A 23,785-nucleotide genomic window follows, 5' to 3' on the forward strand; every position below is an offset into this window, starting at 1 on the left:
GCCCTCCCGATGGTTCTTCAGGTTCCCAGGTCCTGACTTTCCGTTCTGTCTGACACACGACACATTGACAATCGAAATTCTCATCTTGGATCACTTCGCAATTCCGCCGTTCTCGTTCCGAGTCGAGAAGAATCGAGGTGGGTTCAAGTCGTTCGTTTGGAAGAAGGTTTCTTGAACTAGTCGCGTGTGGTACGGACAAATGTGCTCGAGCACAAGGTTTGCAGAACTTCCAATCGGGTGCACCTATATTGACAGTGACTGATGCAGGATGATGGTTCCTAACTGTCGAGGCTTGCGAAGAAGAAGAAGGAACAGTATGTGGTCTCGGGGTTGAACGAGATGCTGCCTGGTCGTTCCGATCGTAAAGAGTCAACAGGATGAGTTGGTCCAAACTCGCCGCAGGTGGTTGATCAGCGAGTCGTTCATCGCGTGATTCGTGTTCGATGCAAGTCCTGTCAGCTCGTAGTGATCGCTCGGAAACACGATCCGGCTGGTGGAGCAAGAGCGCTTTCGGCAAGACGATCCCAGGCGAGACGAATTGCATTCGTTCGAACAAACTGTCTCGCATCCAGTTTTCATCTCGTGATGTGCCGGTTGTTGGCGTGGCTGAAGGCGCGAGAATAAACCGTCGACAGGATTGGCACAAGTAGGATTGGCGAACTGTCTCTTCGAAATGATGTTCGAGGTGATAGCTGGGATCGTCCTCGTCGAGGTTAGAGGGTGATCGAGGCAACATTTGATGTCGCTGGACGAGCTCGATGCAGATCGAGAAGAGAGAGCGGACGGTCGGCTGCTGGTCGTAGTTGTTGTCGTGATTCGAGAGCGCGAGTTGGTCGATTACGATGCGGGTATTGCTCTGCGTGCTACGTTTTCTCTGCGTCCGGTCACGAGTAGACGTCGATGCACGCGAGAGTGGATTGTGATGCACTTTGAGCCGGGTCAAGTTGCGGAACAAGATCGTCCATGGCGGCAGGTGGTGGAACTGGTTGCGAGCGAGGGACAACGATTCGAGGTGCGGGAACAGATTGGGTAGCCAAGATGGGAACGCTGCAACCAGAAAAAGTGACTCTCGTAATGGTGTCTTTCTGACAGTACGGGAAAGAGGGATGAGAGGAGAAAATGGTAGGTAGAAGCTCACAGCTGAGGCGGTTGTGCGACAAGTTCAGACAAGAGACGCGGGCGAGCACCTGCTCGGGACGGTTGCGAGACGTGGGCGAGAAGCTCAGGTACCATTCGACTACCCGATCGAGGTGTTCGAGTGCGGTCCAGCGTGCGAGGTCGTCGTCGGTAAGGTCGAGGTTGGAGAGATTGAAGCGCAACCGCGCCGAGGAAGCAGTGCACGACACGAGACGCTCGACCGAGCTGAGCAAAGCGCGAGTATCGAGAGGGCGCGAAGGGGACCCGGACAGGAAGCTCGGTGGCGAGTTCGACGAGACGAGGCGATGGACGCGCTGAACCCAGTCGAGCTGGGCAAGGTTCTGCCGGAGCGAGACGAGCGCTCTCGCTGACGGGGAGGACAAGGTCGAGTTGCGCCTCGACTCTCGCGAAGCCCATTCGGGGCGGGCGAGCGTGTCGCGCACGTCACGAGCGAAGCGGTCGAGGATTGGAACCCAGACCGAGCTCGTGGTGAAAGCCGGGGACGATGAGAGTAGGGTGGTGATGCGCTTGAGCGTGAGCGCGAGCTGGTCGAAAGTATTTGCCTCGAGCGATGCGCGTGCGTCAAAGTACAGCTGTTCGAGTTTAGGGATCGAGCGCGGGACGCCGTTGCGATTTGCCAACCGACGATGGCCGACTTTGTCGTCAAAGTGGGCATCCGAGTCCGAATCCGAGTTGCTCTCAGTCCCAGACTCGGACTCGTTTGCGGAACCGCTTCCAGAGGACTCCGATGACGACAAAGAGCTCGCGCTCGAAGCAGAAGCCGATCGCGATGTCTGGCCATGCGTACGTGGCTTGAAGAAGCGAGTGTTTGTGCTCATGCACTTGTCCGGACCCGGCCTCGAGACAAGGCCAGATGCGCGGGACCCCAATCGAGGGCGAGGTGGCCAAGCTGGCGATGCGCCGGTGGGGATCCGTCGCACGCCGCCCGCGCAATTAATTCACTCGAATCCGCTCCCCTTGATCTCGCTGTCTCGCCTTGCCTCGCCTCGTCCCGTCTTCCTCCTTCGTCCCATCCTTCGTGTCTATATACCCCTAGGCGGCGATATGGCATCCTCGGCGACTGTGCAGCCCCGCGTCGACACGCACTCGACTCGGCTCGACGTAATCGACACGAAACACGGCCGGATCCTCTGTGTCGCCGATGTCCGAGGTCAGTCTCACGATATGGCCCCTGATCAACGCATCCTCCCGTCCACGCGAGGAGAAGGCTGCACGAGCGGAGTGACGTGCACTCGCCGTCTCCTGCGCGACCCCTCGCTCCACTAGTGGCTCTCACTGACCACCCTGTGCAAACCTCATAGGTGCCATCTCGAGCCTGAACACGCTCGCAGCCGAACACAGTGCGATCGCCATCATTCACACAGGCGACTTTGGCTTCTACGAACCCGCGTCGATCGCGCACATCTCGGACCGCACCCTCAAGCACCTCGTTCAGTACTCGTCCCTGATCTCGCCTCAACTTCGCTCCCAGCTCCTTGCGTCGACCACCTCGCCCGCTCAACTTCGTCACCTGTTGACCTCGGCTACGACCCCTGATCACTTTCCGCTGAGCGAGTTCCCCAAACTCGTCTCTGGTCAGCTTCAGCTCGCAGTGCCCATCTACACCGTGTACGGCGCATGTGAGGATGTGCACGTGCTCGAACAGATCCGCCTCGCCGGACCGAGCCCCCTCCGCGTCCCGACTGCCTCGACCGACCCCACGTCGACGACTGCAGCGCTCTCGGCTACGACTGTGACCGATTCGACCACCCAGTCGTCGTACTCGATCGCAAATTTGACCGTCCTCGACGAGGCGACGACCCGCGTGCTCGAAATTGGTGGACTTAAACTGCGCCTGTTTGGACTCGGTGGTGCAGTCGTGCCCCACAAGCTGTTCGACAACGGCACCGGAAACGCAACCATCGCCGGAGGGATGGGTACCATGTGGACTACGATGCTCCAGATCGGTGAACTTGTCGACACGGCTCAGAAAGTAAATCCCCAAAAACACCGCTCTTCTCCGTCTCGACTTGTCCCGGTGTAGACATGGACTGACCCCCTTTGCTTTCTCCCCCTTTCAGGTGTACGATCCGACCGAGACCCGGATGCTCATTACGCATGCCTCGCCCGGTCGAGAAGGACTCGTCGCGCAACTCGCGCTCGTACTCAAGTCAGACTTGACCGTCTCGGGTGGACTCCACTTCCGGTACGGCTCGTCGTACAACGAGTTTTCGGTCACGTGGGACCCCGAACAGTACCGCCTCAAACTCGAACAGAGTCGCAAACAGTTCCAGGGCGTGTGGGACGCCGTGCAGAGTCAGGTCGAGGGAGTCGTCGATGAGCACCAAAAAGTGCTGCTCGCCAACGCCCTCGCAGTCGCGAACCGAGTACCTGCTTCAGCACCGACTCAGGGCGGTCCGGCAGTCGAAGAAACTGCCTGGAAGAACTGTTGGAACTGGCAAGTTCTCGACCCTTCGTCCAAAGGTTTGTTCATTGTGCTGGCAATCTGACCCCCCTTGTCATCTGTTTCGAATATTCAGGAATCTACCAGACGCTAGTTTCGGCAGCTTGGTGCTCGACATCCGAGAAGGCCGAGTCGGCAGCGAAATGAAGTCTCAAGGCTTCAATTTCGCTTACCGTTCTTCCTCTGCTCAAAACTCGACTCCTACCGCTGTCGCAACCTCGGCACCGACCGCTGTTGCTGGTCAACCGTCTTCGACTGCCCTGCCTTCTTCTTCGAACGCCCCGCAGAACCAACATGTACCACCGCAAGGATTCGCAGGTCGGGGCGGATACCACCAACATCGAGGATCATCCATCCGAGGCAATGCCCGGTTCGCAAATCATGCTCACCACCATCACCAGCAACACCAGCAACCACCACCACCAGCACCGACACAACAGAATACCACCGCTTCTTCTTCTCCTCCTTCAGCTTCTCAAGCAGTCTCGAACCAGATCTCGATTCCGACGACGACGACGACTGAACCAGAAGCAATTGGGAACAAGAAGGAAGCGAATGGAGGTTCTTCATCGACGACTCCAGGAGGACGTCACGGGAACTCGAGACCTCATTCTCGCAACCACCCTTCCTCGCAGGCACACCAGCAACCACTATCCGGAGCGTCTGCGCCGACGACCACGACGACCAACGGTAACGATACTTCGAGTGAGAAGGCTCCAGCGTCGCCACTACCTGTAACAGAGGCTTCGACCGGATCTAGAGAACCTCCAGCTTCTTCTTCATCAGCGAACCCGGCGAATGAGAGTGGAGGTACAGCTGCGACGACGACGAACAACGAACAGCAGACTCCCGAATCGAAACCTGTCGGAGGAGGGAGAGGACGTGGAAGAGGTCGAGGAGGAGGAGAACGAGGGACTCCTCGAACTGGAGGAGGAGGGAGAGGTAGGAGTAATGGAGAATGGAGAGGTAGTGGAAGAGGTGGAGCTGCGAGTGCGAGAGGAGGTAGTGCGAGATCGAACTCGACGACGACCGCGAACAATGAGGGAGGAACTCCTAGCAAACCCGAATAAGGATCAAGAGTTTGGATTGGAAAGTTTCGAGAAGATGGGGGCGGGAAAAGATGATCAGTCGAGGGAACGGATCTGAAGCGGGTTCCGAAGAAGAAAGAGTATAGATCGTAGTTTGCAAGTTACTCTTGGGGAAAATCTATGGTTTGGTTTGTCTCTCGAGGGGGATAGAAAGAAATCGCTGCAACAAAGAGAATTCACACAATTCCAATCGCAATGGGACCGTTGATCACGGCCGTCTTGCCAAAGATGGGCCCGCTTAAAGGTTGTGGACTCTTTGCCTTCCACAGCCCATCCCCAAGTTGGCAAAAATAAATAATAGCCCGCGGGGGGGCTATTGCAGAACGTGGTGCCCTTGACAACGTTCTGTGCAACGGTTGCCGTCTCCACCTACCATTGCGACACGCCGCTCTTCACATCAAGACGCTTGAGCAGGACAAACCGGTCGCTCTGCCCCCTCTGGCACTCGATAGGCAGGCTCCGTGTGGATGCGACGCTGCGGGCCTGCTTTGACAAGCGTTCTGGCTGTCCCCCCCCCCACGGCCGCGTGGGACGCTTTGGTTCACCGCACCGATCTACCGCGTGTCTTCCTCTCTGGAGGTTTCCCCGAGGTCGCTTGCTCGTTCCTGCGGAACATGGTGGACTACACCGACGTGATCGAAACGCCGGGACTTGATCGCTGCACGTCCACTCGCGAGGGCATGTAGATCCCTCTGTCGCAATAATTCAAGGTGAATTACGCGCACTTGTGCACGTTCTGGGTTTCAAACGTCATAGCTAAGGTGTGCACAACGGTGTTTGGCAAGAAATGGGACAAAAGCGGCTTCGAGAAGTTACGCTGGCCGTGACAGTTCTCGAGCCCGCTTTTGTTCCATTTCTTCCCAGAACCGTTAAGCACACCTTAGCTACGACGTACGATACCCAAAACGTGCACAAGTGCGAGTAATGCACCTTGAATTATTGCGGCAGAGGTATATCCCAGGTACAACTTGGAAGACTTTCGCTTCGAAGCGGACTCGTCTGCGCCATTTCCGTTGGCGTTAACGGCCGACTCCTCGCGCAGAACCCTCGCTCGAACTCTCTTCAGAATCCATCTACACTTGCTCCCGATACTATTTCAAGAGTTTGGGAATTCTGGAAAAAGAGAATGGTTCGAAAACAGCTTGACTGATTGCAATTAAGATGGTTTTCAAGAGCTTAGGCAGAGATAGTAACAGCTTCGACTTCCTCGACCGTTCTCGGCAACCAACTCGGAGTCAAGTTTTCGAACCCATCTCGAGTGAGCAACAAGCTGAAAGAAAGAAAAGATTGCAAACGAACCCGTTTTCGAGAATCAGTACTCTCGGCTGCCCGGAAATGTGGAGCGAGTGCAAATCGACTTACTTGTCCTCAATTCGCACGCCTCCGACGTAGAGGTACTTGGCGAGGAGATCGTGGTTGACGTATTCCGAATTCTTGAATGGGGCGAACAAAAACTCGTTGAAGTAGCACCTGAAGAGAAAGAAGCAGTGATGCAGCGTCAGACGATCTGTTCTTGAGATAAAAAGCTTTGATGATGTCTGGAAGACAAATAATCAAAAAGCTCACCCGGGTTCGACCGTGACTACGAACCCTTCTTCGAGGGGAACTCGGAGACGGAGGTATCGCAAAAGAGGATCGGTCGAACGTCCCTCGGGCAACCCTCCAACTGCGCACGCAACTCAGCCTCTAGATCAGTCATCAAGTTCTTCTATAATAATCGTCTTGGAGCAAGAACCTCACCATCGTGAGTGTCGAGACCGAGCAAGTGACCTGTTCAGCGCACGTCAGCCCAAACCTCGAGAGGTCTTTATTATCTTCAGCAGGATATGAACATTGATTTACCGACTCCATGAGGGTAGAAAGCCGAACTCAAACCACTCGATCTAATCTTGTCAACCTTCTCGTCCTCCGACGCTCCCTCAGCAACAAAGAGTCCGAGCTTGAGGAAGCCGCGAATGAGGACATTGTGCCTGAAACCCGATTGGAAGAAATCCCATCTACTTTAGCGAGACGGCTTGGGGTTGCAAGACACCCAGAAGAAACGTACATGAGAAGTTGCACGTCTTCCCAATTGCAGCCAGGCTTGATGATCTTGAATGCGGCCTGTTACAGTTCAGAAAGCACGGATCAGATCAGTACTGACACACGACAGAGGAGTGAAAAAACCCAAGTACATCTTGCATTTCGCACACGAGGGTCGTGATTTCGGCGCATTCTTTCGTGAACTTGCCACCGTTGCCAGTCTACTCACGCGTCATCAATATCATGATACAAGTCAAGAAATGACTCTTCTGGACATACAGGGATAACACGCGTCACGTCCGAGGCGTAATCTTGCCATTCGCAACCAGCGTCAACGAGAAGCAGAGTCGGTTCGGCCGGGAAAGGCTGATCATTCGCAACGTAGTGAAGCGTGCCAGCAGATTTGCCAGCGGCCATGATCGAGCCATAGGCTTGAAGCTTCGAGCTGACCGGTCGAAACTCGCGATGTCAGGTCGTCTGCGGAAACTGTCGACTCTTAGCAATGTGATCCTTACCCTCGTCTCCTGCAGTAGGCGACAAATTCGGCTTCGGCAGCGTTCTCGTCCGTGACCTGACCCTTGCCGACAAGCTCCATGAGGTGCTTGTGAGCTCCGGCGGTGATCTCGTTCGCATGGCGCATTTTCTCGACCTCTTGCGGGGTCTTGTTCCTCCTCGCCTCGTGCAGTGCCTTGATCAGGTACTCGCTCGTCGGGACCGGCGCGTTGATCTGGGCAGCGATCGAGGTTGGCGGCTTGGTGAACGGCAGATGGTGAATGATGGTCTCGAGGTCGCGGTTCTTGGGCGGCGGAGGGTACAGCGAATGGCGCGACCAGCCTTGGTGGATCGCCGTGACGTGAATCTTCTGCCCAACCTCCTGAGGAGTGGGCGGCATGCCCATCCACATGACCTGTAGGTCACGTGAGAGCGTGAGCGTGAATTTGCGGAGATCTCCTCTCAGGATGGACTGACCTCGGCCTCGTCGACTTCGGGGAGCCACAGCCTGGTCTCAATCGAGTCGACGTCTACGTGTTCGCCACCGTGGTGCTCATACGAGATGGTGAGGGCCGAATGAGGGGGAGCGACTCCGCCGGACAACCACGAAAAGTTGCGCTCTTGCTCGAACGGCAGTTCGCGATCACTATCGTGCCTCGACTCGACCTTGCTACCTTCGAGGAAGATGTAGTGTCGGGCCGGTCGCAGCGACGAAGGCTTGTTGAGCGACAAGAGTCGCTTGATCAAAAGGTGCGAGTGCAAGAGCGGGTAAGGTGCAGGTGCGGTCATCGTGTCTTGCGTGATGACTGTGCTGGTATGTCGGGTCGAGCGAGCGAGCGAGCAAAGGCAGACTTGGCCACGAAGGAAGCACCTTGCGGTGAATCACATGTCCGAATTTTGCTATTTCTTACGTCATTACCTTTGAATAGCGCAGGCTCAATTGATCAATTATAATCTGAAAAGTCGCGACAGTCGGTTTACCGACTTGCATGCCTTTACGGCTTCGTGCGATCGGCCATTGTTGCACACGATCTTTCGAAGACGCTGCAGTACTGAAGCGAAGGAAGCATTTGCTGGACTGCTGCCACTGAATGAGGCGGAATCACGATTCAATATTGCGATTTGCAAGATCATGAGCCACGAAGAGATGTTCTTTGTGACCTAGAGGGCTTTCAGCTTTCAGGTTTCGAATGAATGCAGTATCTTAGGTGTATGATGATCGAAATAGCTCAGCTTGGGCGCGCACCTGGAGTTGCAACGTTGAATCTCGCTCGGCTTCCTTTCTTGGCTCCTCTCTCGCTCCCTCGTAATCCAGAATCGCTGTCATGACTTTCTCGCCGCTAGAAAAGACGCTCAGGAGACATGTCAAGACATATCAGGAGTACAACGCATCAAACTGTGCCGAACTGTTCTCAACTCCATCTAGTCTCGAATTTCATCGGTTCGTTGCGGCAAATCGACCCGTCGTGATACGTGGACAAGGTTACAGGGAGCAAATAGGCGCGCTTGAGCGTTGGTCAGACGACTATCTCCTGCGCAAGATGGAGGAGAAACTTGTCGACATTTCTGTCGATCCGACCGGGTATAGTGACATTCAGACGCTGCACTCGCTTCTGCAAAATCGGTGTAATTGACTTGGTCGGTCCCAGGAACGCGGACTCGATCGTCGATGGATATTTTGTCGAACCGGCAAGCAAGTCATGGCCTATTTACTTCCTGGATTATCGATACCCTTGTTGACGCACTATGGCTCCTCAGCTGTAAAAATGCCATTCTCGAACCTGCTATCGAACCTGCAAGAAGAGCAAGATACAACGAATCCAACATCGCCCGTGTTCTATCTCCAAAGCCAAAACGGGAATCTCGCCGACGAGTACGCTCCGCTGCTCGAAGACGTTGGTACCGAAGGACCCGCCTGGGCTCGAGATGCGTTTGGTAATTTAATCCTTTGTTCGCTCGTTAGGATTCCGAATCTAACGCTGCGATGTTGCCGTGTACGGTGTAGGTCAACCTCCCGATGTAGCCAATATCTGGATTGGTGGTTCTCGGAGCAAGACTTCAATGCACAAAGGTGAGTGAGAACGTGCTCACAATGTCTCCATGTCTCGCACGGCTGATCCCAGCCCGGTTCCTCAAACGTAGATCCATATGAAAACATTTACCTCGTGGTTCGAGGTTCGAAAGAGTTCATCCTCTTACCTCCTTCCGAGACGTACTGTCTTCATGGTAAGACCGATTTCCGCCTGATCTCTATGTGGTCAGAAGCAGACGAGCTCAAACGTTCGAATCCTGAAAACAGAACAAACCTACCCTCACGCTTCATGGTCCTATTCACCAGATCGACACGACGACCCATTCAAACTAGTTCCGACGACTCCAACCATGACGTTGCCCTGGATCCCAATAGATCCTAGCATACCTCTCTCAGATCAAGATTCGATCCGGTTCCCTCGTTACGCCCTTAGTCGACCTATGCGAGTGACGCTCCATCCGGGTGACATGTTGTACCTCCCCGCTTTGTGGTTTCACCATGTCTCGCAAACTCCAGACTACTTTCATCGAGGCGATGAACCGACTACAGGTGTGAAAGCGACAATCGCGGTGAATTGGTGGACCGACATGAAATATGAAGGATCATTCTGGAGTACGATCGAGTTGAACCGAAGGCTCGTCGAGTTACTCGATGCTGACTCGCACGAAGGGGACGATCAAGACCACGACGACGAGGACGACGAATGAAGCAGCCTGATTTGGGAATCAGTTCCAGCCACAAATGGGAAAACAGGGAGGACCGGAGGGGGTAAATACAGAGATAGAAGCCGGACACTGATAGAAAAAAAAAAAAGCAACGAGATGGGAAAAGACTGTCAAGAAAAAGGCAAAGAAGAGAAACGAGGAGAGAGGAAGTAGAAAGGGTGAAGAGGACAAGTCACAGAATGCGGGTACCAGAAGGGACGAGAGAGAGGGAAAGGATAAATCTTGACGAAAAAGGTAGGAAGAAACAGAAATCAACGAAGGACTTGGGAGAAGCAATTGGACAGTGAGCACAACGCGAGAAGAATGTTGAGAGAGAGAGAGGAAAATCTAAAGACGAGACGAGCGAGGGCATCTCTTCCCCTTTAGCACACGACACAGCCTTTCGACTTTTTCTTCTCCCTCGGAGCCGGGGCCAACACTGCTCGAATCGCCTCATCAAACACGTTCTTGAGTCCCTTCTGTGTCAAAGCCGAACATTCCAGGTATCTGGCAAAAGTGATCCGAGGTCAGCATCGGGCACAGGTTTGCACTATACACGGCTAAGTGCAGGTTCAGCTTACCGCACTGCTCCGATGTCCCGAGCCATAGCAGCTGCCTGCTGGTACGCGATCGGACTCATGCGGCGTTCTCGCAACTTTTCAATCGTTTCTCGGTCTTCGCGCAAGTCGAGTTTGGTGCCGACCAAGATCATGGGGATGTTGGGAGCGTGATGACAGATCTCTGGGTACCACTGCGACATGCCAAGACATCCTCGTCAGGACAGGATTAACTAAAGGGGCAGGAGAACCCGCGCGTACTTTCGTCCTGACGTTCTCGAAACTCGGAGGCGACACGACCGAGAAGCAGATCAAGAACACGTCGGTTTGCGGGTAACTCAGGGGTCGCAAACGATCGTAATCTTCCTGACCGGCCGTGTCCCAGAGTCCGAGGTTGATCGGTTTGCCATCGACCATGACGTTGGCAGAGTAGTTGTCAAACACTGTCGGGATGTATTCACCCTGTGCGAGCATTACACACCTCGAAGCGTCAGTGTCGCGAGCGAGAACATGCAAAAGAGAGGCGATCGGTCGAACTCACGGGGAAGGCGTTCTAGAGAACCCGGAACCAAGTACGGGCTTTTGCGTCAACAAGAGTGCACGTTGTGATCATGAAAGAACAAAATCAAGAGGCTCACGGTGGTGTACGAGATCAACAGGCAAGTCTGGGTTCACAATGTGGAGCGCACGCGCAGGTCTGGTTCAGGTGCGGGCTCGTCGATCGGACCAGGACGTGACTGCGCGCTCACCTTTCCGACTGCACCGTCACCCACGACGACACACTTGATCGACTGCATGATGCTTCAGTTGCGCGGACGAGGTGGAGAGGGAGCGTGTGTCTGCGGGCGTGATCTGCTCGCGCGCAAGCAGAGACCGTCGAGAGGTCAGCAGGGATCCTTTGCGAGTCATCGCCAATTGCCCCAGAGACGGTGATGGACCGCCTTGAGCGCGCTCTGGTCGATCGAGGCTTGTTGTGGCTCGTCGGCGAGCGGTTGCGGTTCGTTCCTGCCACGAAGCCTACAAAGGAATGACTCACGAGCGATCTAGCGTTGGGCAGAGCAAGAGAATTGACCGGAGTCGAAAGAGGCGAGAGCGTTGGCGGACGAGGGGGGAAGGAGACGCTGCGGTTGGTGTGGAGATCCAGGCTGGAATTCAGCTCTATCGCAACATACTCTCAAACTCATGGCCTCTTGTGAGACTACATTGCTGTTGCAAGAGTGTCCAGCACATTCACCCTTCATGGCGGTTCACACGCGAGAGCTAGCACATCGGATTATTCGTTCAATCACCAAGAAACGCGTCTGTCGTCCATACATGCTGGCTATTGATTGTTGCGTTGCAAAGAGCTACATGTTTTCTTTTGTTCGGGTGTATACAACTAGAGGGACTGTTCGTCTACTTCCTAGCCTGTTGCATCTCGTGCGTCTTCTTCCAGAACAGCGCTTCCGCTTCTCGCCACACTCGCTCGGGGCCCTTGCCGGCCTCGCTCGCCTCGATCGGCTTGCCTTGACGCGGCTCGCGGTCCTTGATCGCCTGAGGCAGCGTCAAGAGTGACGGTAGCAGGTCGTTCGAGAATGCGTCGGATGCCTCGCGGGGCAACAGAGTCGGGAGGTGGTCGATCGAGACGACCGTCAGAGGGGGACCAGCCTTGATCCTGCTCGCACGAGGGACAGACGATCGGTCAGTCACCAGTAATACCAACCAGAACCATCGATGAGGGCTCCTCACCCTTCGACATCGACTGTCGGCTTGTCGAACGTCGTGTTGATGTCGTAAATCGGGATCGGGTTGTTCGGGTTGGTCGTGTCGCACGAGACATCGACGACGACGCGCAGTTGACGCTTGTCCCCGGCCTTGTCGATCGATTCGCGGTCGACAAACGAAGGGATCTTGGAAGTCAGGTAGATGCAGTTGACAAAGATGTCCGACTCGAGAATCTCGTTGAACGGTCCACCCTTGGAAGTCTCGGCCATGTCCCACTTGGCAATGTTCGAGCTGCAGTTTGAACATGATACACTCGGGTCAGGCCTAGCACGCAAAGATGGGAGAGAGGAACACGCGACGCACTCTTCAAAGCCAGCTGCCTTGAAAAAGTCGACTGCGCCTCGACCGCATCGACCGAGCGCGCCGATGACGAGTGCCCTGGGCTTCCTACCGAGCTTCTTCTCGACCGTGGCCATCTCGCCCTTGACATACTCGATCAACTCGTTCTCGTTCGGGTACGGCTTGAGTACGCCGAGACGGGCCTTCTCGCCGTCGCTCTCGACCTGCTTGACGAGCGCGAGCGCACCGACGGCTGCGCCTGCGAATCCAGCGTGGTATCCAAACGCAGCAACGCGTCGACCCGACTCGTCTTGGAGGAACTCGAGGTCGTACAGCATGCCGGTCGGTTGTCCCTGCTCCCATCGCTGCAAGACATCGATCCAACCGCCTTGCTCCTTGTAGCAGTGGGCAAACATGATGTGCGTGTGCGGGAGCGGGGTCGTGTCGTTCGGCGGGAGCTCCTTCAAGCCGATGATGGGGTCTTCGAGCGGTGCAGTAGGCCACGTGTTCCATTCGACGAGCTTGCATCCGACACTGGAGAGCACGGGACAAGCGCGACAAGCCGGACCGCGGATCAGGTACTGATGTGGGATGCGAGTCAAACGCAGATTCGGGCGGGGGGGAACTCACTTTTCGTACTCCTTGTCGTCAAAGATGCGTTGCGGGTCACGCTCGACCGTGATGGTGAAGCCAGCATCAATCAGCTTCTTGGCGGTGACGGGCGTGAGAGCAGCGCGGTGCTCGAATTCCTTGGTTTCGCATCGGAGCCAGAGCTGTTTGTCGAGATCATCTGGTCAGGCAGCGGTCCAGATAGAGCAAGGTCTGATGCGCACGTTGACGGGTGCCATTTTGGAGTTTGTTCGGATTGGAGCGGAAGATTGGAGAGAGGGAGAAAGAGAGACGGGCGACTTTCGCACGTGCAATCATGACTAGTTGACTCTTCACCTCCGATATCCCGCAACTCGCTCAGCTGTCCGTGTGTACCAGCCGATAATCTTTCTGGGATGGAGGGTGCGACGTCTTCAGCGTCTCCCGCTCGCTCGCGTCGGGCGTCTGCTCCCCCACCTTCCTATCAGGCCTCGATCGGCTCGCCTCCCCTCGCGCAAGACCGCCCTCAGAGCCAGCGCAGCGCAGTGTTTGAGCACCCATGGGGTCAGCTCAATCTACCCTCCGGCATGTTCATCCTCCAGAACCGCGCACAGGGCAAAGCGCTCGACCTGCTCGGACATCGCTCGCATGATGGAGCCCCGTGCGTCTCGCTTCTCGTGGCTGCTACCGTGCCGGACCGTCGACTCACCACTGACCGTGAATTCGCTGCATAGCTTTGGCGTTCATCCGGTCAAGCAGCCGAGCCTCCACGGTCTAAGCTTGCAGCACACGACCAACAACCAACTCTTCTTCCTCGATTGGGACGGCCACCTGTACTCGGCTGCGGCGTCGAGAGCCGTAGACGTCGTCGAGGACAAGCCCGTCCTAGCCCACCCTCGACCGATCCAAACTTACCCTACGCCCCTCTCGCACCCGACCCCGCGCTTTTACCTCGACCCGAGTACCTCGACCTTGCAGGTCCTGTTCTCGCATGACCCCACCTTCCCCCCACCACTGCATCCCACCTCGGCTCAGCATGCTCAGCACGAGTACGATTACCTCGTCGAAACCGTACCGGTCAGGCGCAGGAAGCCCTTGTTACCCTCGTCGAGCGATCCGAGCGTCTTCATCGCCCGCAAGGCTGGAGAGGTCCGAGGCGGAATCGAAGGGTTGCTCGGTCGAGTGGGCAACCTGAACCCGTTCGCGGCATCTTCAGGTCCCGCATCTCCAGTCGAGCACAAGCGACTGCCGCGAGAAAGAGACGCTTCCCTGCCCGCGCCGCCCCTTCCTTCAAAAGATTCTCCTCCGCTTCCATCACCACCGATCGAACGGGAGAGTGTAGCTTCCTCTGCCGGCACGCGCATATCCGAGGTTGCTACTGCCGAATCTGAACAGTCTCCGCATTCCGAGCGCGAGACAGATGACGACGATGACGAAGAGTACTCGGACGACGAGCCGAGCGCATTCAGACCAGTCCGCATCGTTCGGATACCTCGAGCTTCTCGTTGGCGCGAGACCGAGTTCCCGTTCAATCCCATCGACCGAGTCAAACAACTCATCAAGGAACGCGAGGCGGCACCGATCGGTCTGGGGTTCGAGTTGGTCAATGCGGCGTCGTCGGAGAACTCGAATGAAGATGGTGATGGAGTTTCTGTCGAAAACGTTTGGCCAGAATCACTACATCCTCACGCGAGAAGGCGCGAACAGTCGTTCGCGTCAGCTTCGACCGCCGTCATTGACCGGGACCTGCCAGGTATCTCGCGTCAGGAGCTCGAAGCGAAGCGAAAGCACAAGAAACTCGAAATGAAGGAGCACCGAAAGTGGCGAAGGAGGCAGTGGGACGTGATTCCAGTTCGGGTCGAGCCATCGCCCGGATCGAATGAGGCAAGCTCCCTGAACAAGCACGATCTTGAAGAGGAGATATACGAGTCTCAAGGTGCTACATCGGAGAATCAAGACGGATACGAGCTAGGTGAGGAAGATGCGGGATCGGTGCGAGCTCGTGGACGTGTTGAGGAAGATCCCGAAACCCTCGACGACGTTCCAGCTTTGACGGTTCAGAGCGGTAAACGAGGCAGTATCGCGGGCGCAGTCGTCTCGGGCGTCGGAACGTTCCTGGCGAATCGACTACCTTGGTCAGCATCGACAGCCTCGAACGTCTCTCAAGGGAAGCCCAGCAAAGCCGGTTCAGAAGAAGGTGAACTACCGGCTTTACCTCACCAGGAAGACGACGGAGACGCTCGCGAAGTCGATAGTGAAGAACTGGAGGAATTGGCCGTGCTGCAACATGCGCAAAGTCGTAGGAACAGTACCAAGCCCGACCAAACTTCGCCACCTCTTCCTGCCGTTCCCCAATTCGAAGACAGAGGTGCATCGTCGTCAAGTGGGGTAGAGCCGGCGAGAGTTCCGTTACCTGATTCAGCACCTGCAACGCCTCAACGCCCTTCCAGTTTCTCGCCTACGCCAAACTCGCCTTTTGCAAAACGGCAAACTATGAGCCCTTGAACACGCTCTTCGTATCTGTATCGGTAGCCCCTTGTATCTCTGCTTTTCTTTGACTGTCTCGTTTGTCGTAAGTAACTCTCCCGGGATCTCCTTGTTTTGTACCTGCCTGTAGCTATTCGTCCAGTCTCCCTCCTCGGCCAGTGCTTTTTTTACTCTACTGTAGCATAGTAATCTTGTCTCTCCCCCAAACAGTGAAGACGCCGAGCGATGCATGCGCTTCTCATAGATCATAAATCGCCACTCGGCGCTTGTTTCAGCGATGTCTCGGTACAAGCGGTCTCATTGATCGCGCATATCACTCTACTGTGTCTACAATCCGGAGTGGTGTTGTCGCCAAAGAAAAAGGGAAATTGAATGACTCCTGATTTGCCCACTTTGAATTGCCGAGGGATAAGTTTCTCGCGAGAAATCTACGCGCGACGAGGGATCCCGCGATACGTTTCTCCACTTCCACCTCCATCATGACTGCAGCAGTAAGCGCAAGTACAACATGGCTGTTGAAGCAACGCGTATACTGACCCGTCTCCTGCCGTGCCCAATAGCGTCGCGCAATCCCACAGATCCGATCACTTGCCACTGCGGCTACATCTTCCCCAATCGCGTCGACTTCAACCGGCGCAAGACCTCACCGACCACGTCTCGAAGCGCTGCGAGCCGAGACTCTCGAGATTGATGACTTTCTCGGCAGCGGGCCGATCGAGAAGAAGGAGCGAGTAGTGTTCGCAAAGAATGCCTCGACGTGAGCCTCTCAACAGCCCGGGGCTCCCCCCACCTGTGTCTTGCGAGTCGATGCTGATTACGAGTTATGCAGACCGCGATTGCCCAAGTACCTCAAAACTGCGATCCCGACGAGCGCCAGTTACAACAAGATCAAGAACGACTTGAGAGGACTCAACCTGCACACCGTGTGCGAGGAAGCGAGGTGTCCCAACATTGGACAGTGTTGGAGTGGAGACAAGGGAGGCGCGACTGCGACCATTATGGTCAGTCCCTTGCCGATTCTCGCATCCTTGACTCGTGCTGACTTTGGCAATTTGACAGCTCATGGGAGACACCTGTACGCGAGGATGTCGCTTCTGCGCAATCAAGACCTCGAAAGCTCCCCCTCCACTAGATGTGCACGAACCCGAGAACACGGCAGAGGCGATCTCGCGGTGGGGAGTTGGTTACATTGTCATGACCAGTGTCGACCGAGATGGTAAATTATAACTTCCTCCTTGTACACAAGTGATCCTTTTGCTCACAAGTCTGCGAGCGTAGATATCGCCGACGGAGGCGCATCGCATTTCGCCGAGACCATTCGCAGAACAAAGCAAAAGTACTTCTTCTTTCCTTTCTCACGTGCACAAAAGAGGCTCCGCTGACGTACATACTTCTCTTTCTCGAATGAGCAGAGCTCCTCAAATCCTCGTCGAAGCGCTCACGGGAGATTTCCAAGGAGATGCAGCGGCGATCACTCTCGTCGCCCAGTCAGGACTCGACGTGTATGCCCACAACATGGAAACGGTCGAGTCGCGAACGCCGTACGTTCGGGACCCTCGTGCCAAGTACCGTCAAAGTCTCGAAGTTTTGCGGGTCGCGAAAGCGGCTCAACCTGGTCTGATCACCAAGACGAGTATCATGCTGGGTGTGGGAGAGACGGATGAAGAGGTCATGCAGACGCTCAGAGGTGAGTTTTTTTCTATCGCTTGGTTCCTCTGAGGAGAGCGTAGGAGCTGACAAAGTTGGATCGATTTTTCTCCTTATCAGACTTGAGGGCCAACAATGTCGATGTGGTTACTTTCGGACAATACATGCGACCGACCAAGCGACACATGAAGGTCTCGTCGTACGTGACGCCCGAAAAATTCGACTATTGGGGCAAGCAAGCAGAGGAGCACGGGTTCTTGTACTGGGCGAGTGGGCCCTTGGTCAGGAGTTCGTTCAAGGCGAACGAGTTGCTCAAGAGTGCTGCCGGACAGAGACTCTTGAAGGGACTCAAGGGTCGGGACGGTTCTGTCGAGGCGATCACGAAAGATGGCGAGAGAAAGATTGTCGAAGGAGTTCGAGTATGAGACGTCTGATCTCTGATCCTCTCCTTCTCGATACCGTTACACGCTGCGTGTACTTTGGATGCTGTAGTTGTACTGGCTGTAGCGTTTATTGGTCACATTGTAAAGTTGGGCTGTCTTCTTTTGTTTCTGGAATTCGAATGACTTCGTTGGGCTCTTCGCGCGAACTATCTAGTAGCAATGTGAGCTTAGTCTGTTCGACCTGAAGGATCACTTGTATGTGCTCGTGTAATTCACATGAAATTACATGCTGCGTCGCCGCGCGCAAGTCGATAGCTTTCTAGTGAACATCTACGCCCAGCAGTACACTCCAACTGCCGTTCTTACGCTTACAAGCTCGCTATCAGTCACGCAGTTGTGTGCTCCCCTTGCGGACAGTTGCGCCCGTGAGACTGTTGATCTCCGACCTCCGCTCGGCGCTCTCCTATCCGCTACAATCGAGTCCACCGCCCGCAGCACACAGTCGCTGTACAGCTCGAGTCACAGCCATTCGGAAGGCGATTACGTCCAATAAGAGGAATCGCTCTTTCACCCCGCGTCATCTCTCAACTCCCCCTCCGCCCCCGACTTTCATTGTCTGACGACCGTAACGCAAAATGTCGGAACGTAAAGTATTGAACAAGGTCAGCCAGGATGACCTCGGATCCTTATAACAGCCAAAACAAGCTGACCAAAGTTGCGGGACCTGTAGTACTTCCCGCCGGATTTCGATCCGAGCAAGATCCCGCGTCGCAAGATGCCCAAGGACAAACAACAAGTGTACGTTACCCATTCACCTTGCAGGAATTGAGGATGACTCGTTGACTAAATGACGCGCCGGAGAATAGGATTCGTCTCATGGCTCCGTTCAGCATGAGGTGCACGTGAGTGGTCCCTGCATCTTGTCGATCTCGAATGCACTTCATGTAGCTTACAATCCACCGCAACAGAACATGTGGCGAGTACATCTATAAAGGAAAGAAATTCAACGCGCGGAAAGAGACCGTACAGGGCGAAGAGTATTACGGAATCAAGGCGAGTCGACTCTCTCAAACATCACATTGATGCCAGAAGACCAAAGACAGCTGACTTGCGACTGTTGTCCTCTAGATCTTTCGCTTCTACATCAAGTGCACGCAATGCTCGGCCGAGATCACATTCAAGACTGATCCCAAGTACGTTTCAGGTTCTATTACCATTGCAACTTTCTGGCTGACGAGATTTGCCTGTAACGCGTTCGATAGGAATTCGGATTACAATGCTGAACACGGAGCGCAGCGCAATTTCGAACCCTGGAGAAAAGAGGAAGGCGAGAAGGAGATTGATCGGCTAGACGAACTCGAGGAGGAGGAAGCACGCGCGAACAACCCGATGGAAGCTCTCGAAAACAAGGCGATCGACTCGAGACGCGAGATGGACATTCTCGACGCGCTGCAGAGCATCAAGAGTCGCAACGCGAGGATGGACAGAGCAGCCGCGACCGGGGACGAGGACAAGATCCTCGATCGGGTCAGCTCTGGGGTCGAAGTTGGAGATCGAGAGGTTACGCAAAAGTTGACTGAGTACGAGAAGCAACGGAGGCAGGAAGAACTCGAGGATGAGGAAGAGGTTCGCAGGGTGTTTGGTCGGGCGTACTTGGACGGGGTACCGGATATCGAGCTTGGAGATGGAGGCGCTGCCGATTCGAGTGACGATTCCGCCGGACCTTCAACGCCATCATCGTCATCGTCCGCCTCGTCGTCTGCTGGAACTCCGGTCGCTTCGACCTCGAGCGGAGTTTCGATCAAACGCAAACTCGACACGGTCGAACCCACAGCACTCTCGCTCCTTTCCGACAAGTCGAAGGCCATCGTCTCGTCTACCTCAAATATGCCTCCGCCGAAGAAGAAGGGCAAGAACAGCGCAATGGCAGCAAAGCTAGGCATCAAGCTGAAGAAATAGCGTACGACCTACCGTATAAGACCACCAGGTCGCGAAATACTACAATGAGTAGATCTTGACATGTTGTACGGAGGTGTACTGTGTCTACTATGTTAGCTGTGATTCACTCCGATATGTATGGCAGCCGAGTCGACAAGGTGTGGCTCTCGAGACAGACGTGGACTAGCGAGCAGGTTGATTACGCGATTTATGCGAGTCTGTGCAAGGTTATAGTATATCGAGAATGATGTGTCATGACCATGTCTCGCGAGAGTTGATCAAGAAAAAAAGTCGGGGCGCGGTCTTCTCCAGTCTCACCACCTCTCTCACCCCTAGTGAGCTATCTGAACTGCTCACAGTGTTGCTTGTACTAATCTCGGACGATCTGCAGCTCCTCTCGAGTCGTCATGGGCAAGCGCGCATCGTCGCCCGAAGGCCAACCGGTTCAGAAGACTACGACCGCACCAGCTGCGGCTGACAGGACCACGATCGATGAGGAGGGCATGGGAGAGTTTGAAGACCAGTGGGAGGACGAGTTCGAGGACGATGCCGAATTGGGCGAGGTGATCGACGCCGGCGAACACACGGGCGACGAAGATGAAGATGCGGAAGGCGGCATGGACATCGAGGAACCCGAGGAGGAAGAACGTGCTCCTTCACCCGTGCCGTTCCTGCCGACGGGCAAGCTCGAGGAAGGCGAGTTCCTCGCACCCGATCTGTCGACCTACCCACTCCTGCACAACTTTGTCCCGACTTGGCCTTCGCTCTCGTTCGATGTGCTCAGGGACAACGACGGAGAGGAACGCAGGGGCTACCCCGTGTCGTGCGCGCTCGTGGCAGGAACCCAGGCTCAAGATCCGACTGCGAACGAAATCACAATCATGCGATGGGAAGGACTCGGCAAGACTCGCAAGAGTGGTACGTGCCCTTCTGTGGGACTCTTGCTCTAAACAAATTTACTGAACCCGTTGCCGCCTGCTTTCCAGAGGAAGACGACAGCGACTCGGACGACGACGACGATACCGAAGATGATCCCGTTCTTTCTTTCCGCGCGATTCCCCACAAGGGCTGCGTCAACCGCATTCGCGCCCGAGTCCTTCCCACGCCTCTCTCGCAGGGCCCTCCTGCACCGCCTGAACCGTACCATGTCGCCACGTTTGCCGAGACGGGAAAAGTGCACATTTTCGACGTCGCCCCGCACCTGCACTCGCTGCTCTCACCTGCCACCGCTTCCACGTCCCTGTCAAAGAGCCCGATATTCACGATCGACAGTCACGGCCGAGCAGAAGGTTACGCTCTCGACTGGGCGAAACCGATAGGCTCCGCTTCGACCTCTGCTCGCCTTCTGTCGGGTGACATTCACTCGAAAATCTTCCTCACCACGATCACGAACACGTCCTTCACGCCTTCACCCAAGCCGTTCCTGTCACACACCGACTCGGTGGAAGATCTGCAGTGGTCGCCGAGTGAACCGACCGTGTTTGCTTCGTGTTCGGCCGACCGGAGTATCCGAGTGTGGGATGTGCGTGTCAAGGATCGAAAGAGCGTGATCGGAGTTGCCGGTGCGCACGAGAGTGACGTGAACGTGATCAGCTGGAACCTCAAGACCAACTACCTACTGGCTTCTGGAGGTGACGAGGGATGCATCAAGGTCTGGGATCTACGGAATTTCAAGGGGTTCGTTCTGCTATTCTTCTTCGCGTTTGTGTCCAGCTTCCTCTGCTGACGTTTGGATTTGCTGCTTCATAGACCGAAAGCACCTGCACCGACCCCAGTTGCTGCCTTCTCGTGGCACACTGCGCCGATCACCTCGATCGAATGGCACCCGACTGAAGACTCGTGTTTCGCGGCATCTGGGGCCGATGACCAAGTCACGCTGTGGGACTTGTCGGTCGAAGAAGACGAGGACGAACGCCCTTCGGGACCGGAAGCCGATCGACTCAAGGACGTCCCGGCTCAGTTGCTCTTCTGTCACCAAGGTCAACAGGACATCAAGGAGGTGCACTGGCACCCGCAAGTGCCCGGTACCGTCATCTCGACCGCTGGCGACGGATTCAACATTTTCAAGGCTCTGCCCTTCTCTTCCTAGACCGACCTTTGCGCCATGCTATAGATTGGCGTCGCCTGTGTCTTCCGTATTCTGTGCTTTGCCTCTCCTGTATTCGTGTCTGCACGGCCTGTCACAGAATATGCAAGCCACATCTTCCCATACTCGCACGTTCAAACCTGCGTAAGTTTTTGCCGCAAAAAAGCAAAACATAGGCAATTGCAATTCGGAAGTGTGCAGAATTGCAAGTTCGGAGATCGCGTTTTGGGCCCACTCAACTTCTACGGCTTCGTGCACTTCTCGCCTCCCAGTTTGGCGACATTTGTCGACATAAGAACTCTAGCAAGATCCCCAACGGAAGGTAGCAGCATAGTCAGGCGCGCAAATCCGGCATCGGCTTGACTTGGCCTTGATCGCCGAACTCGCGAGAGTGAATCGCTCGTATACGCGTGCCGTGGCAGGCGTGAGTTGCTCGCACCATGGTTGGAACTCAAATGCAACATACACCGTACCAGCCACTTCATCGAGACCTGCCGTTCGCTACTTCAGCTCCGTCAGCCTCCACTTCGATTCAAGCCCTGTCGCACCTCGCGCTCGAGCGTACGAACGGCATCAAAATCCAACAGGACAAGCCTCGGACTCTTTTACCGGCTCCAGGGCCAACAACAGTGGGGAAAGGCGCGTCAGACACGAGCGCTTCCTTGTCGCCGCCAATTACGGCGACCCAACCTGACCTCGCGACGAAACCGAAACAAGTCCGTAAGAGGGGAAGGAAGCGTATACAGGAAGATGTGGAAACCAATGAAGGCTAGTTCCATTCCCACTCTCGCAACGTTACCTGGTCGAGCGCGTCCTAACATGCGGTGCTTACTCATCATCAGCCGGCGACGGACTCGATGCAGATGCAAAGCGCAAATTGCAGAACCGTGCCGCTCAGCGAGCATTCCGAGAGAGGAAGGAAAAGCACGTGGTCGAGCTCGAGGAGCGAGCGAATCAGCAAGAACGCGAATTGAAAGAGTGTCGAGACCTGATTGCGCAGTGAGTCCAGTCGTAATGCGTCGCACATCTCGATCCAAGGCCGAATCTTTATATGTCTGCTCAGATTGAGGCGAGAGAACGAGGCTCTCAGGAGAGGCGAGAACCCGCCTGTTACAGCCGGTGCCGGCGTCGGAACCGATACTAGCAATGCTACATCGCCCGCCGACGTCAAACCCGTGCTCGAACATAAACACTCAGCCAATAGAGGTCCTATGCCTTCCGTTCATCGGATTCTCAACGATCTGAATTCGGAAGCTCCACCACCCAGCGACGCTTTCGTATCGAATCCTCATGCATACTCTCTCCCACCTTCGTGCGATCCCGATGCCATAATGCGATCCGAGCCGGGCTCGGCAGAAGCCTCCTCTTCCCTTACGGCTACTCCATCAACCCTCGATCTCGACCTGAACCCTTCATTCGACTTTGATGCTCCCTTTGACTTTAGCGAATCGATGGCGCTCCCACCGCTATTTGCCTCCCTCCTCGACGATATGACGGTTGCACCTCCGGCTACAACTACGAACGATTCAAGCGCTGTTCGGTTCGACGCCTCTGCAAACACCGTGAGCGAGTCACTCGGTTCGGTACAATCAGCCACGACACCGGTTCGACCGGACGAAGAGAATGGCCTCGAGGAAGAACTAAACAACGACGATGATGATCCACCTCCGTTACCATTGGGCCGGATCCCGTGCGACAAGCCCGAATGCGATTTCACCGCCGTCTCGTGCGCCCTGCCGATTCCCTGGAGGCCACCCAACGCACCTCTCGGTTCGGAAGACAAGGACTTGTGGATCGCGCAGAAATGTTGGGCCAAATTGGTTTCTCACCCTCTGTTCGAGAAATGCGATGCCGTGAGTTTCGCCTGCGATCGTCGCCCCCTTGCAAAGTCGAGCACTGACGAGGTTCTCTGGATTGCGACTTTGTTTCAGGACGAGCTGTGCCAGGAGCTGAGGGACAAGACGAGGTGTTCGGACGATGGAAGGTTGGTATGTCACAAGAACGACGTGTGCGCGATCTTCAGAAACATTCCGCACAAAGCCAAGTTGAGGCAAATGTTGCAGAACGAGATGCAGTGAGATCGAGGTTTTCATAAAGGGGTCACTTGGGCCACTGTT

General features: G+C 55.3%; 11 protein-coding genes across 11 annotated transcripts; 7 read left to right on the forward strand and 4 right to left on the reverse strand.

Moving 5' to 3' along the window:
* Positions 1-90: 90 nt before the first annotated feature.
* On the reverse strand, positions 91-1,976 carry JCM15063_005944 (uncharacterized protein; the record flags this gene model as incomplete). The annotated part of the gene is made up of 3 exons (XM_076676700.1): positions 91-176; positions 244-1,047; positions 1,139-1,976. 3 exons carry the CDS (start codon positions 1,974-1,976, stop codon positions 91-93), a joined length of 1,728 nt encoding a protein of 575 aa, XP_076536159.1.
* A 226-nt stretch (positions 1,977-2,202) lies between these two features.
* On the forward strand, positions 2,203-4,671 carry JCM15063_005945 (DUF2433 domain-containing protein; the record flags this gene model as incomplete). Its single annotated transcript, XM_076676701.1, has 4 exons — positions 2,203-2,308; positions 2,460-3,130; positions 3,219-3,595; positions 3,678-4,671. 4 exons carry the CDS (start codon positions 2,203-2,205, stop codon positions 4,669-4,671), a joined length of 2,148 nt encoding a protein of 715 aa, XP_076536160.1.
* A 1,194-nt stretch (positions 4,672-5,865) lies between these two features.
* JCM15063_005946 (putative Xaa-Pro dipeptidase) lies at positions 5,866-7,992 on the reverse strand (the record flags this gene model as incomplete). Its single annotated transcript, XM_076676702.1, has 10 exons — positions 5,866-5,959; positions 6,052-6,159; positions 6,256-6,355; positions 6,430-6,459; positions 6,532-6,659; positions 6,737-6,792; positions 6,864-6,932; positions 6,991-7,156; positions 7,227-7,618; positions 7,681-7,992. 10 exons carry the CDS (start codon positions 7,990-7,992, stop codon positions 5,866-5,868), a joined length of 1,455 nt encoding a protein of 484 aa, XP_076536161.1.
* Positions 7,993-8,528: 536 nt separating this feature from the next.
* JCM15063_005947 (cupin-like domain-containing protein) lies at positions 8,529-9,942 on the forward strand (the record flags this gene model as incomplete). Its single annotated transcript, XM_076676703.1, has 6 exons — positions 8,529-8,785; positions 8,853-8,896; positions 8,962-9,138; positions 9,209-9,274; positions 9,346-9,429; positions 9,503-9,942. The coding sequence occupies 6 exons, from the start codon at positions 8,529-8,531 to the stop codon at positions 9,940-9,942; spliced, it is 1,068 nt and encodes a 355-aa protein (XP_076536162.1).
* Positions 9,943-10,322: 380 nt separating this feature from the next.
* On the reverse strand, positions 10,323-11,293 carry JCM15063_005948 (Ras-related protein Rac1-like; the record flags this gene model as incomplete). Its single annotated transcript, XM_076676704.1, has 6 exons — positions 10,323-10,446; positions 10,521-10,690; positions 10,758-10,958; positions 11,038-11,049; positions 11,135-11,161; positions 11,246-11,293. 6 exons carry the CDS (start codon positions 11,291-11,293, stop codon positions 10,323-10,325), a joined length of 582 nt encoding a protein of 193 aa, XP_076536163.1.
* A 598-nt stretch (positions 11,294-11,891) lies between these two features.
* Positions 11,892-13,387, reverse strand: LYS1 (saccharopine dehydrogenase (NAD+, L-lysine-forming); the record flags this gene model as incomplete). Its single annotated transcript, XM_076676705.1, has 5 exons — positions 11,892-12,150; positions 12,225-12,491; positions 12,564-13,073; positions 13,170-13,312; positions 13,373-13,387. The coding sequence occupies 5 exons, from the start codon at positions 13,385-13,387 to the stop codon at positions 11,892-11,894; spliced, it is 1,194 nt and encodes a 397-aa protein (XP_076536164.1).
* A 156-nt stretch (positions 13,388-13,543) lies between these two features.
* On the forward strand, positions 13,544-15,632 carry JCM15063_005950 (uncharacterized protein; the record flags this gene model as incomplete). The annotated part of the gene is made up of 2 exons (XM_076676706.1): positions 13,544-13,788; positions 13,862-15,632. The coding sequence occupies 2 exons, from the start codon at positions 13,544-13,546 to the stop codon at positions 15,630-15,632; spliced, it is 2,016 nt and encodes a 671-aa protein (XP_076536165.1).
* Positions 15,633-16,093: 461 nt separating this feature from the next.
* LIP5 (lipoate synthase) lies at positions 16,094-17,686 on the forward strand (the record flags this gene model as incomplete). Its single annotated transcript, XM_076676707.1, has 7 exons — positions 16,094-16,105; positions 16,175-16,371; positions 16,444-16,615; positions 16,674-16,830; positions 16,893-16,950; positions 17,027-17,301; positions 17,382-17,686. 7 exons carry the CDS (start codon positions 16,094-16,096, stop codon positions 17,684-17,686), a joined length of 1,176 nt encoding a protein of 391 aa, XP_076536166.1.
* Positions 17,687-18,279: 593 nt separating this feature from the next.
* JCM15063_005952 (Saf4/Yju2 family protein) lies at positions 18,280-19,603 on the forward strand (the record flags this gene model as incomplete). Its single annotated transcript, XM_076676708.1, has 6 exons — positions 18,280-18,306; positions 18,375-18,442; positions 18,511-18,546; positions 18,613-18,697; positions 18,773-18,837; positions 18,907-19,603. The coding sequence occupies 6 exons, from the start codon at positions 18,280-18,282 to the stop codon at positions 19,601-19,603; spliced, it is 978 nt and encodes a 325-aa protein (XP_076536167.1).
* Positions 19,604-19,989: 386 nt separating this feature from the next.
* Positions 19,990-21,671, forward strand: JCM15063_005953 (WD repeat RBAP46/RBAP48/MSI1 family protein; the record flags this gene model as incomplete). The annotated part of the gene is made up of 3 exons (XM_076676709.1): positions 19,990-20,500; positions 20,569-21,259; positions 21,332-21,671. The coding sequence occupies 3 exons, from the start codon at positions 19,990-19,992 to the stop codon at positions 21,669-21,671; spliced, it is 1,542 nt and encodes a 513-aa protein (XP_076536168.1).
* Positions 21,672-22,108: 437 nt separating this feature from the next.
* On the forward strand, positions 22,109-23,746 carry JCM15063_005954 (uncharacterized protein; the record flags this gene model as incomplete). Its single annotated transcript, XM_076676710.1, has 4 exons — positions 22,109-22,436; positions 22,511-22,667; positions 22,732-23,521; positions 23,600-23,746. 4 exons carry the CDS (start codon positions 22,109-22,111, stop codon positions 23,744-23,746), a joined length of 1,422 nt encoding a protein of 473 aa, XP_076536169.1.
* Between the last annotated feature and the right edge of the window lie 39 nt (positions 23,747-23,785).

The sequence above is a fragment of the Sporobolomyces koalae genome, assembly GCF_050403365.1.
Source record: "Sporobolomyces koalae JCM15063 DNA, S_koalae_JCM15063T_v1_ctg5, whole genome shotgun sequence".
Lineage (NCBI taxonomy): Eukaryota > Fungi > Basidiomycota > Microbotryomycetes > Sporidiobolales > Sporidiobolaceae > Sporobolomyces > Sporobolomyces koalae.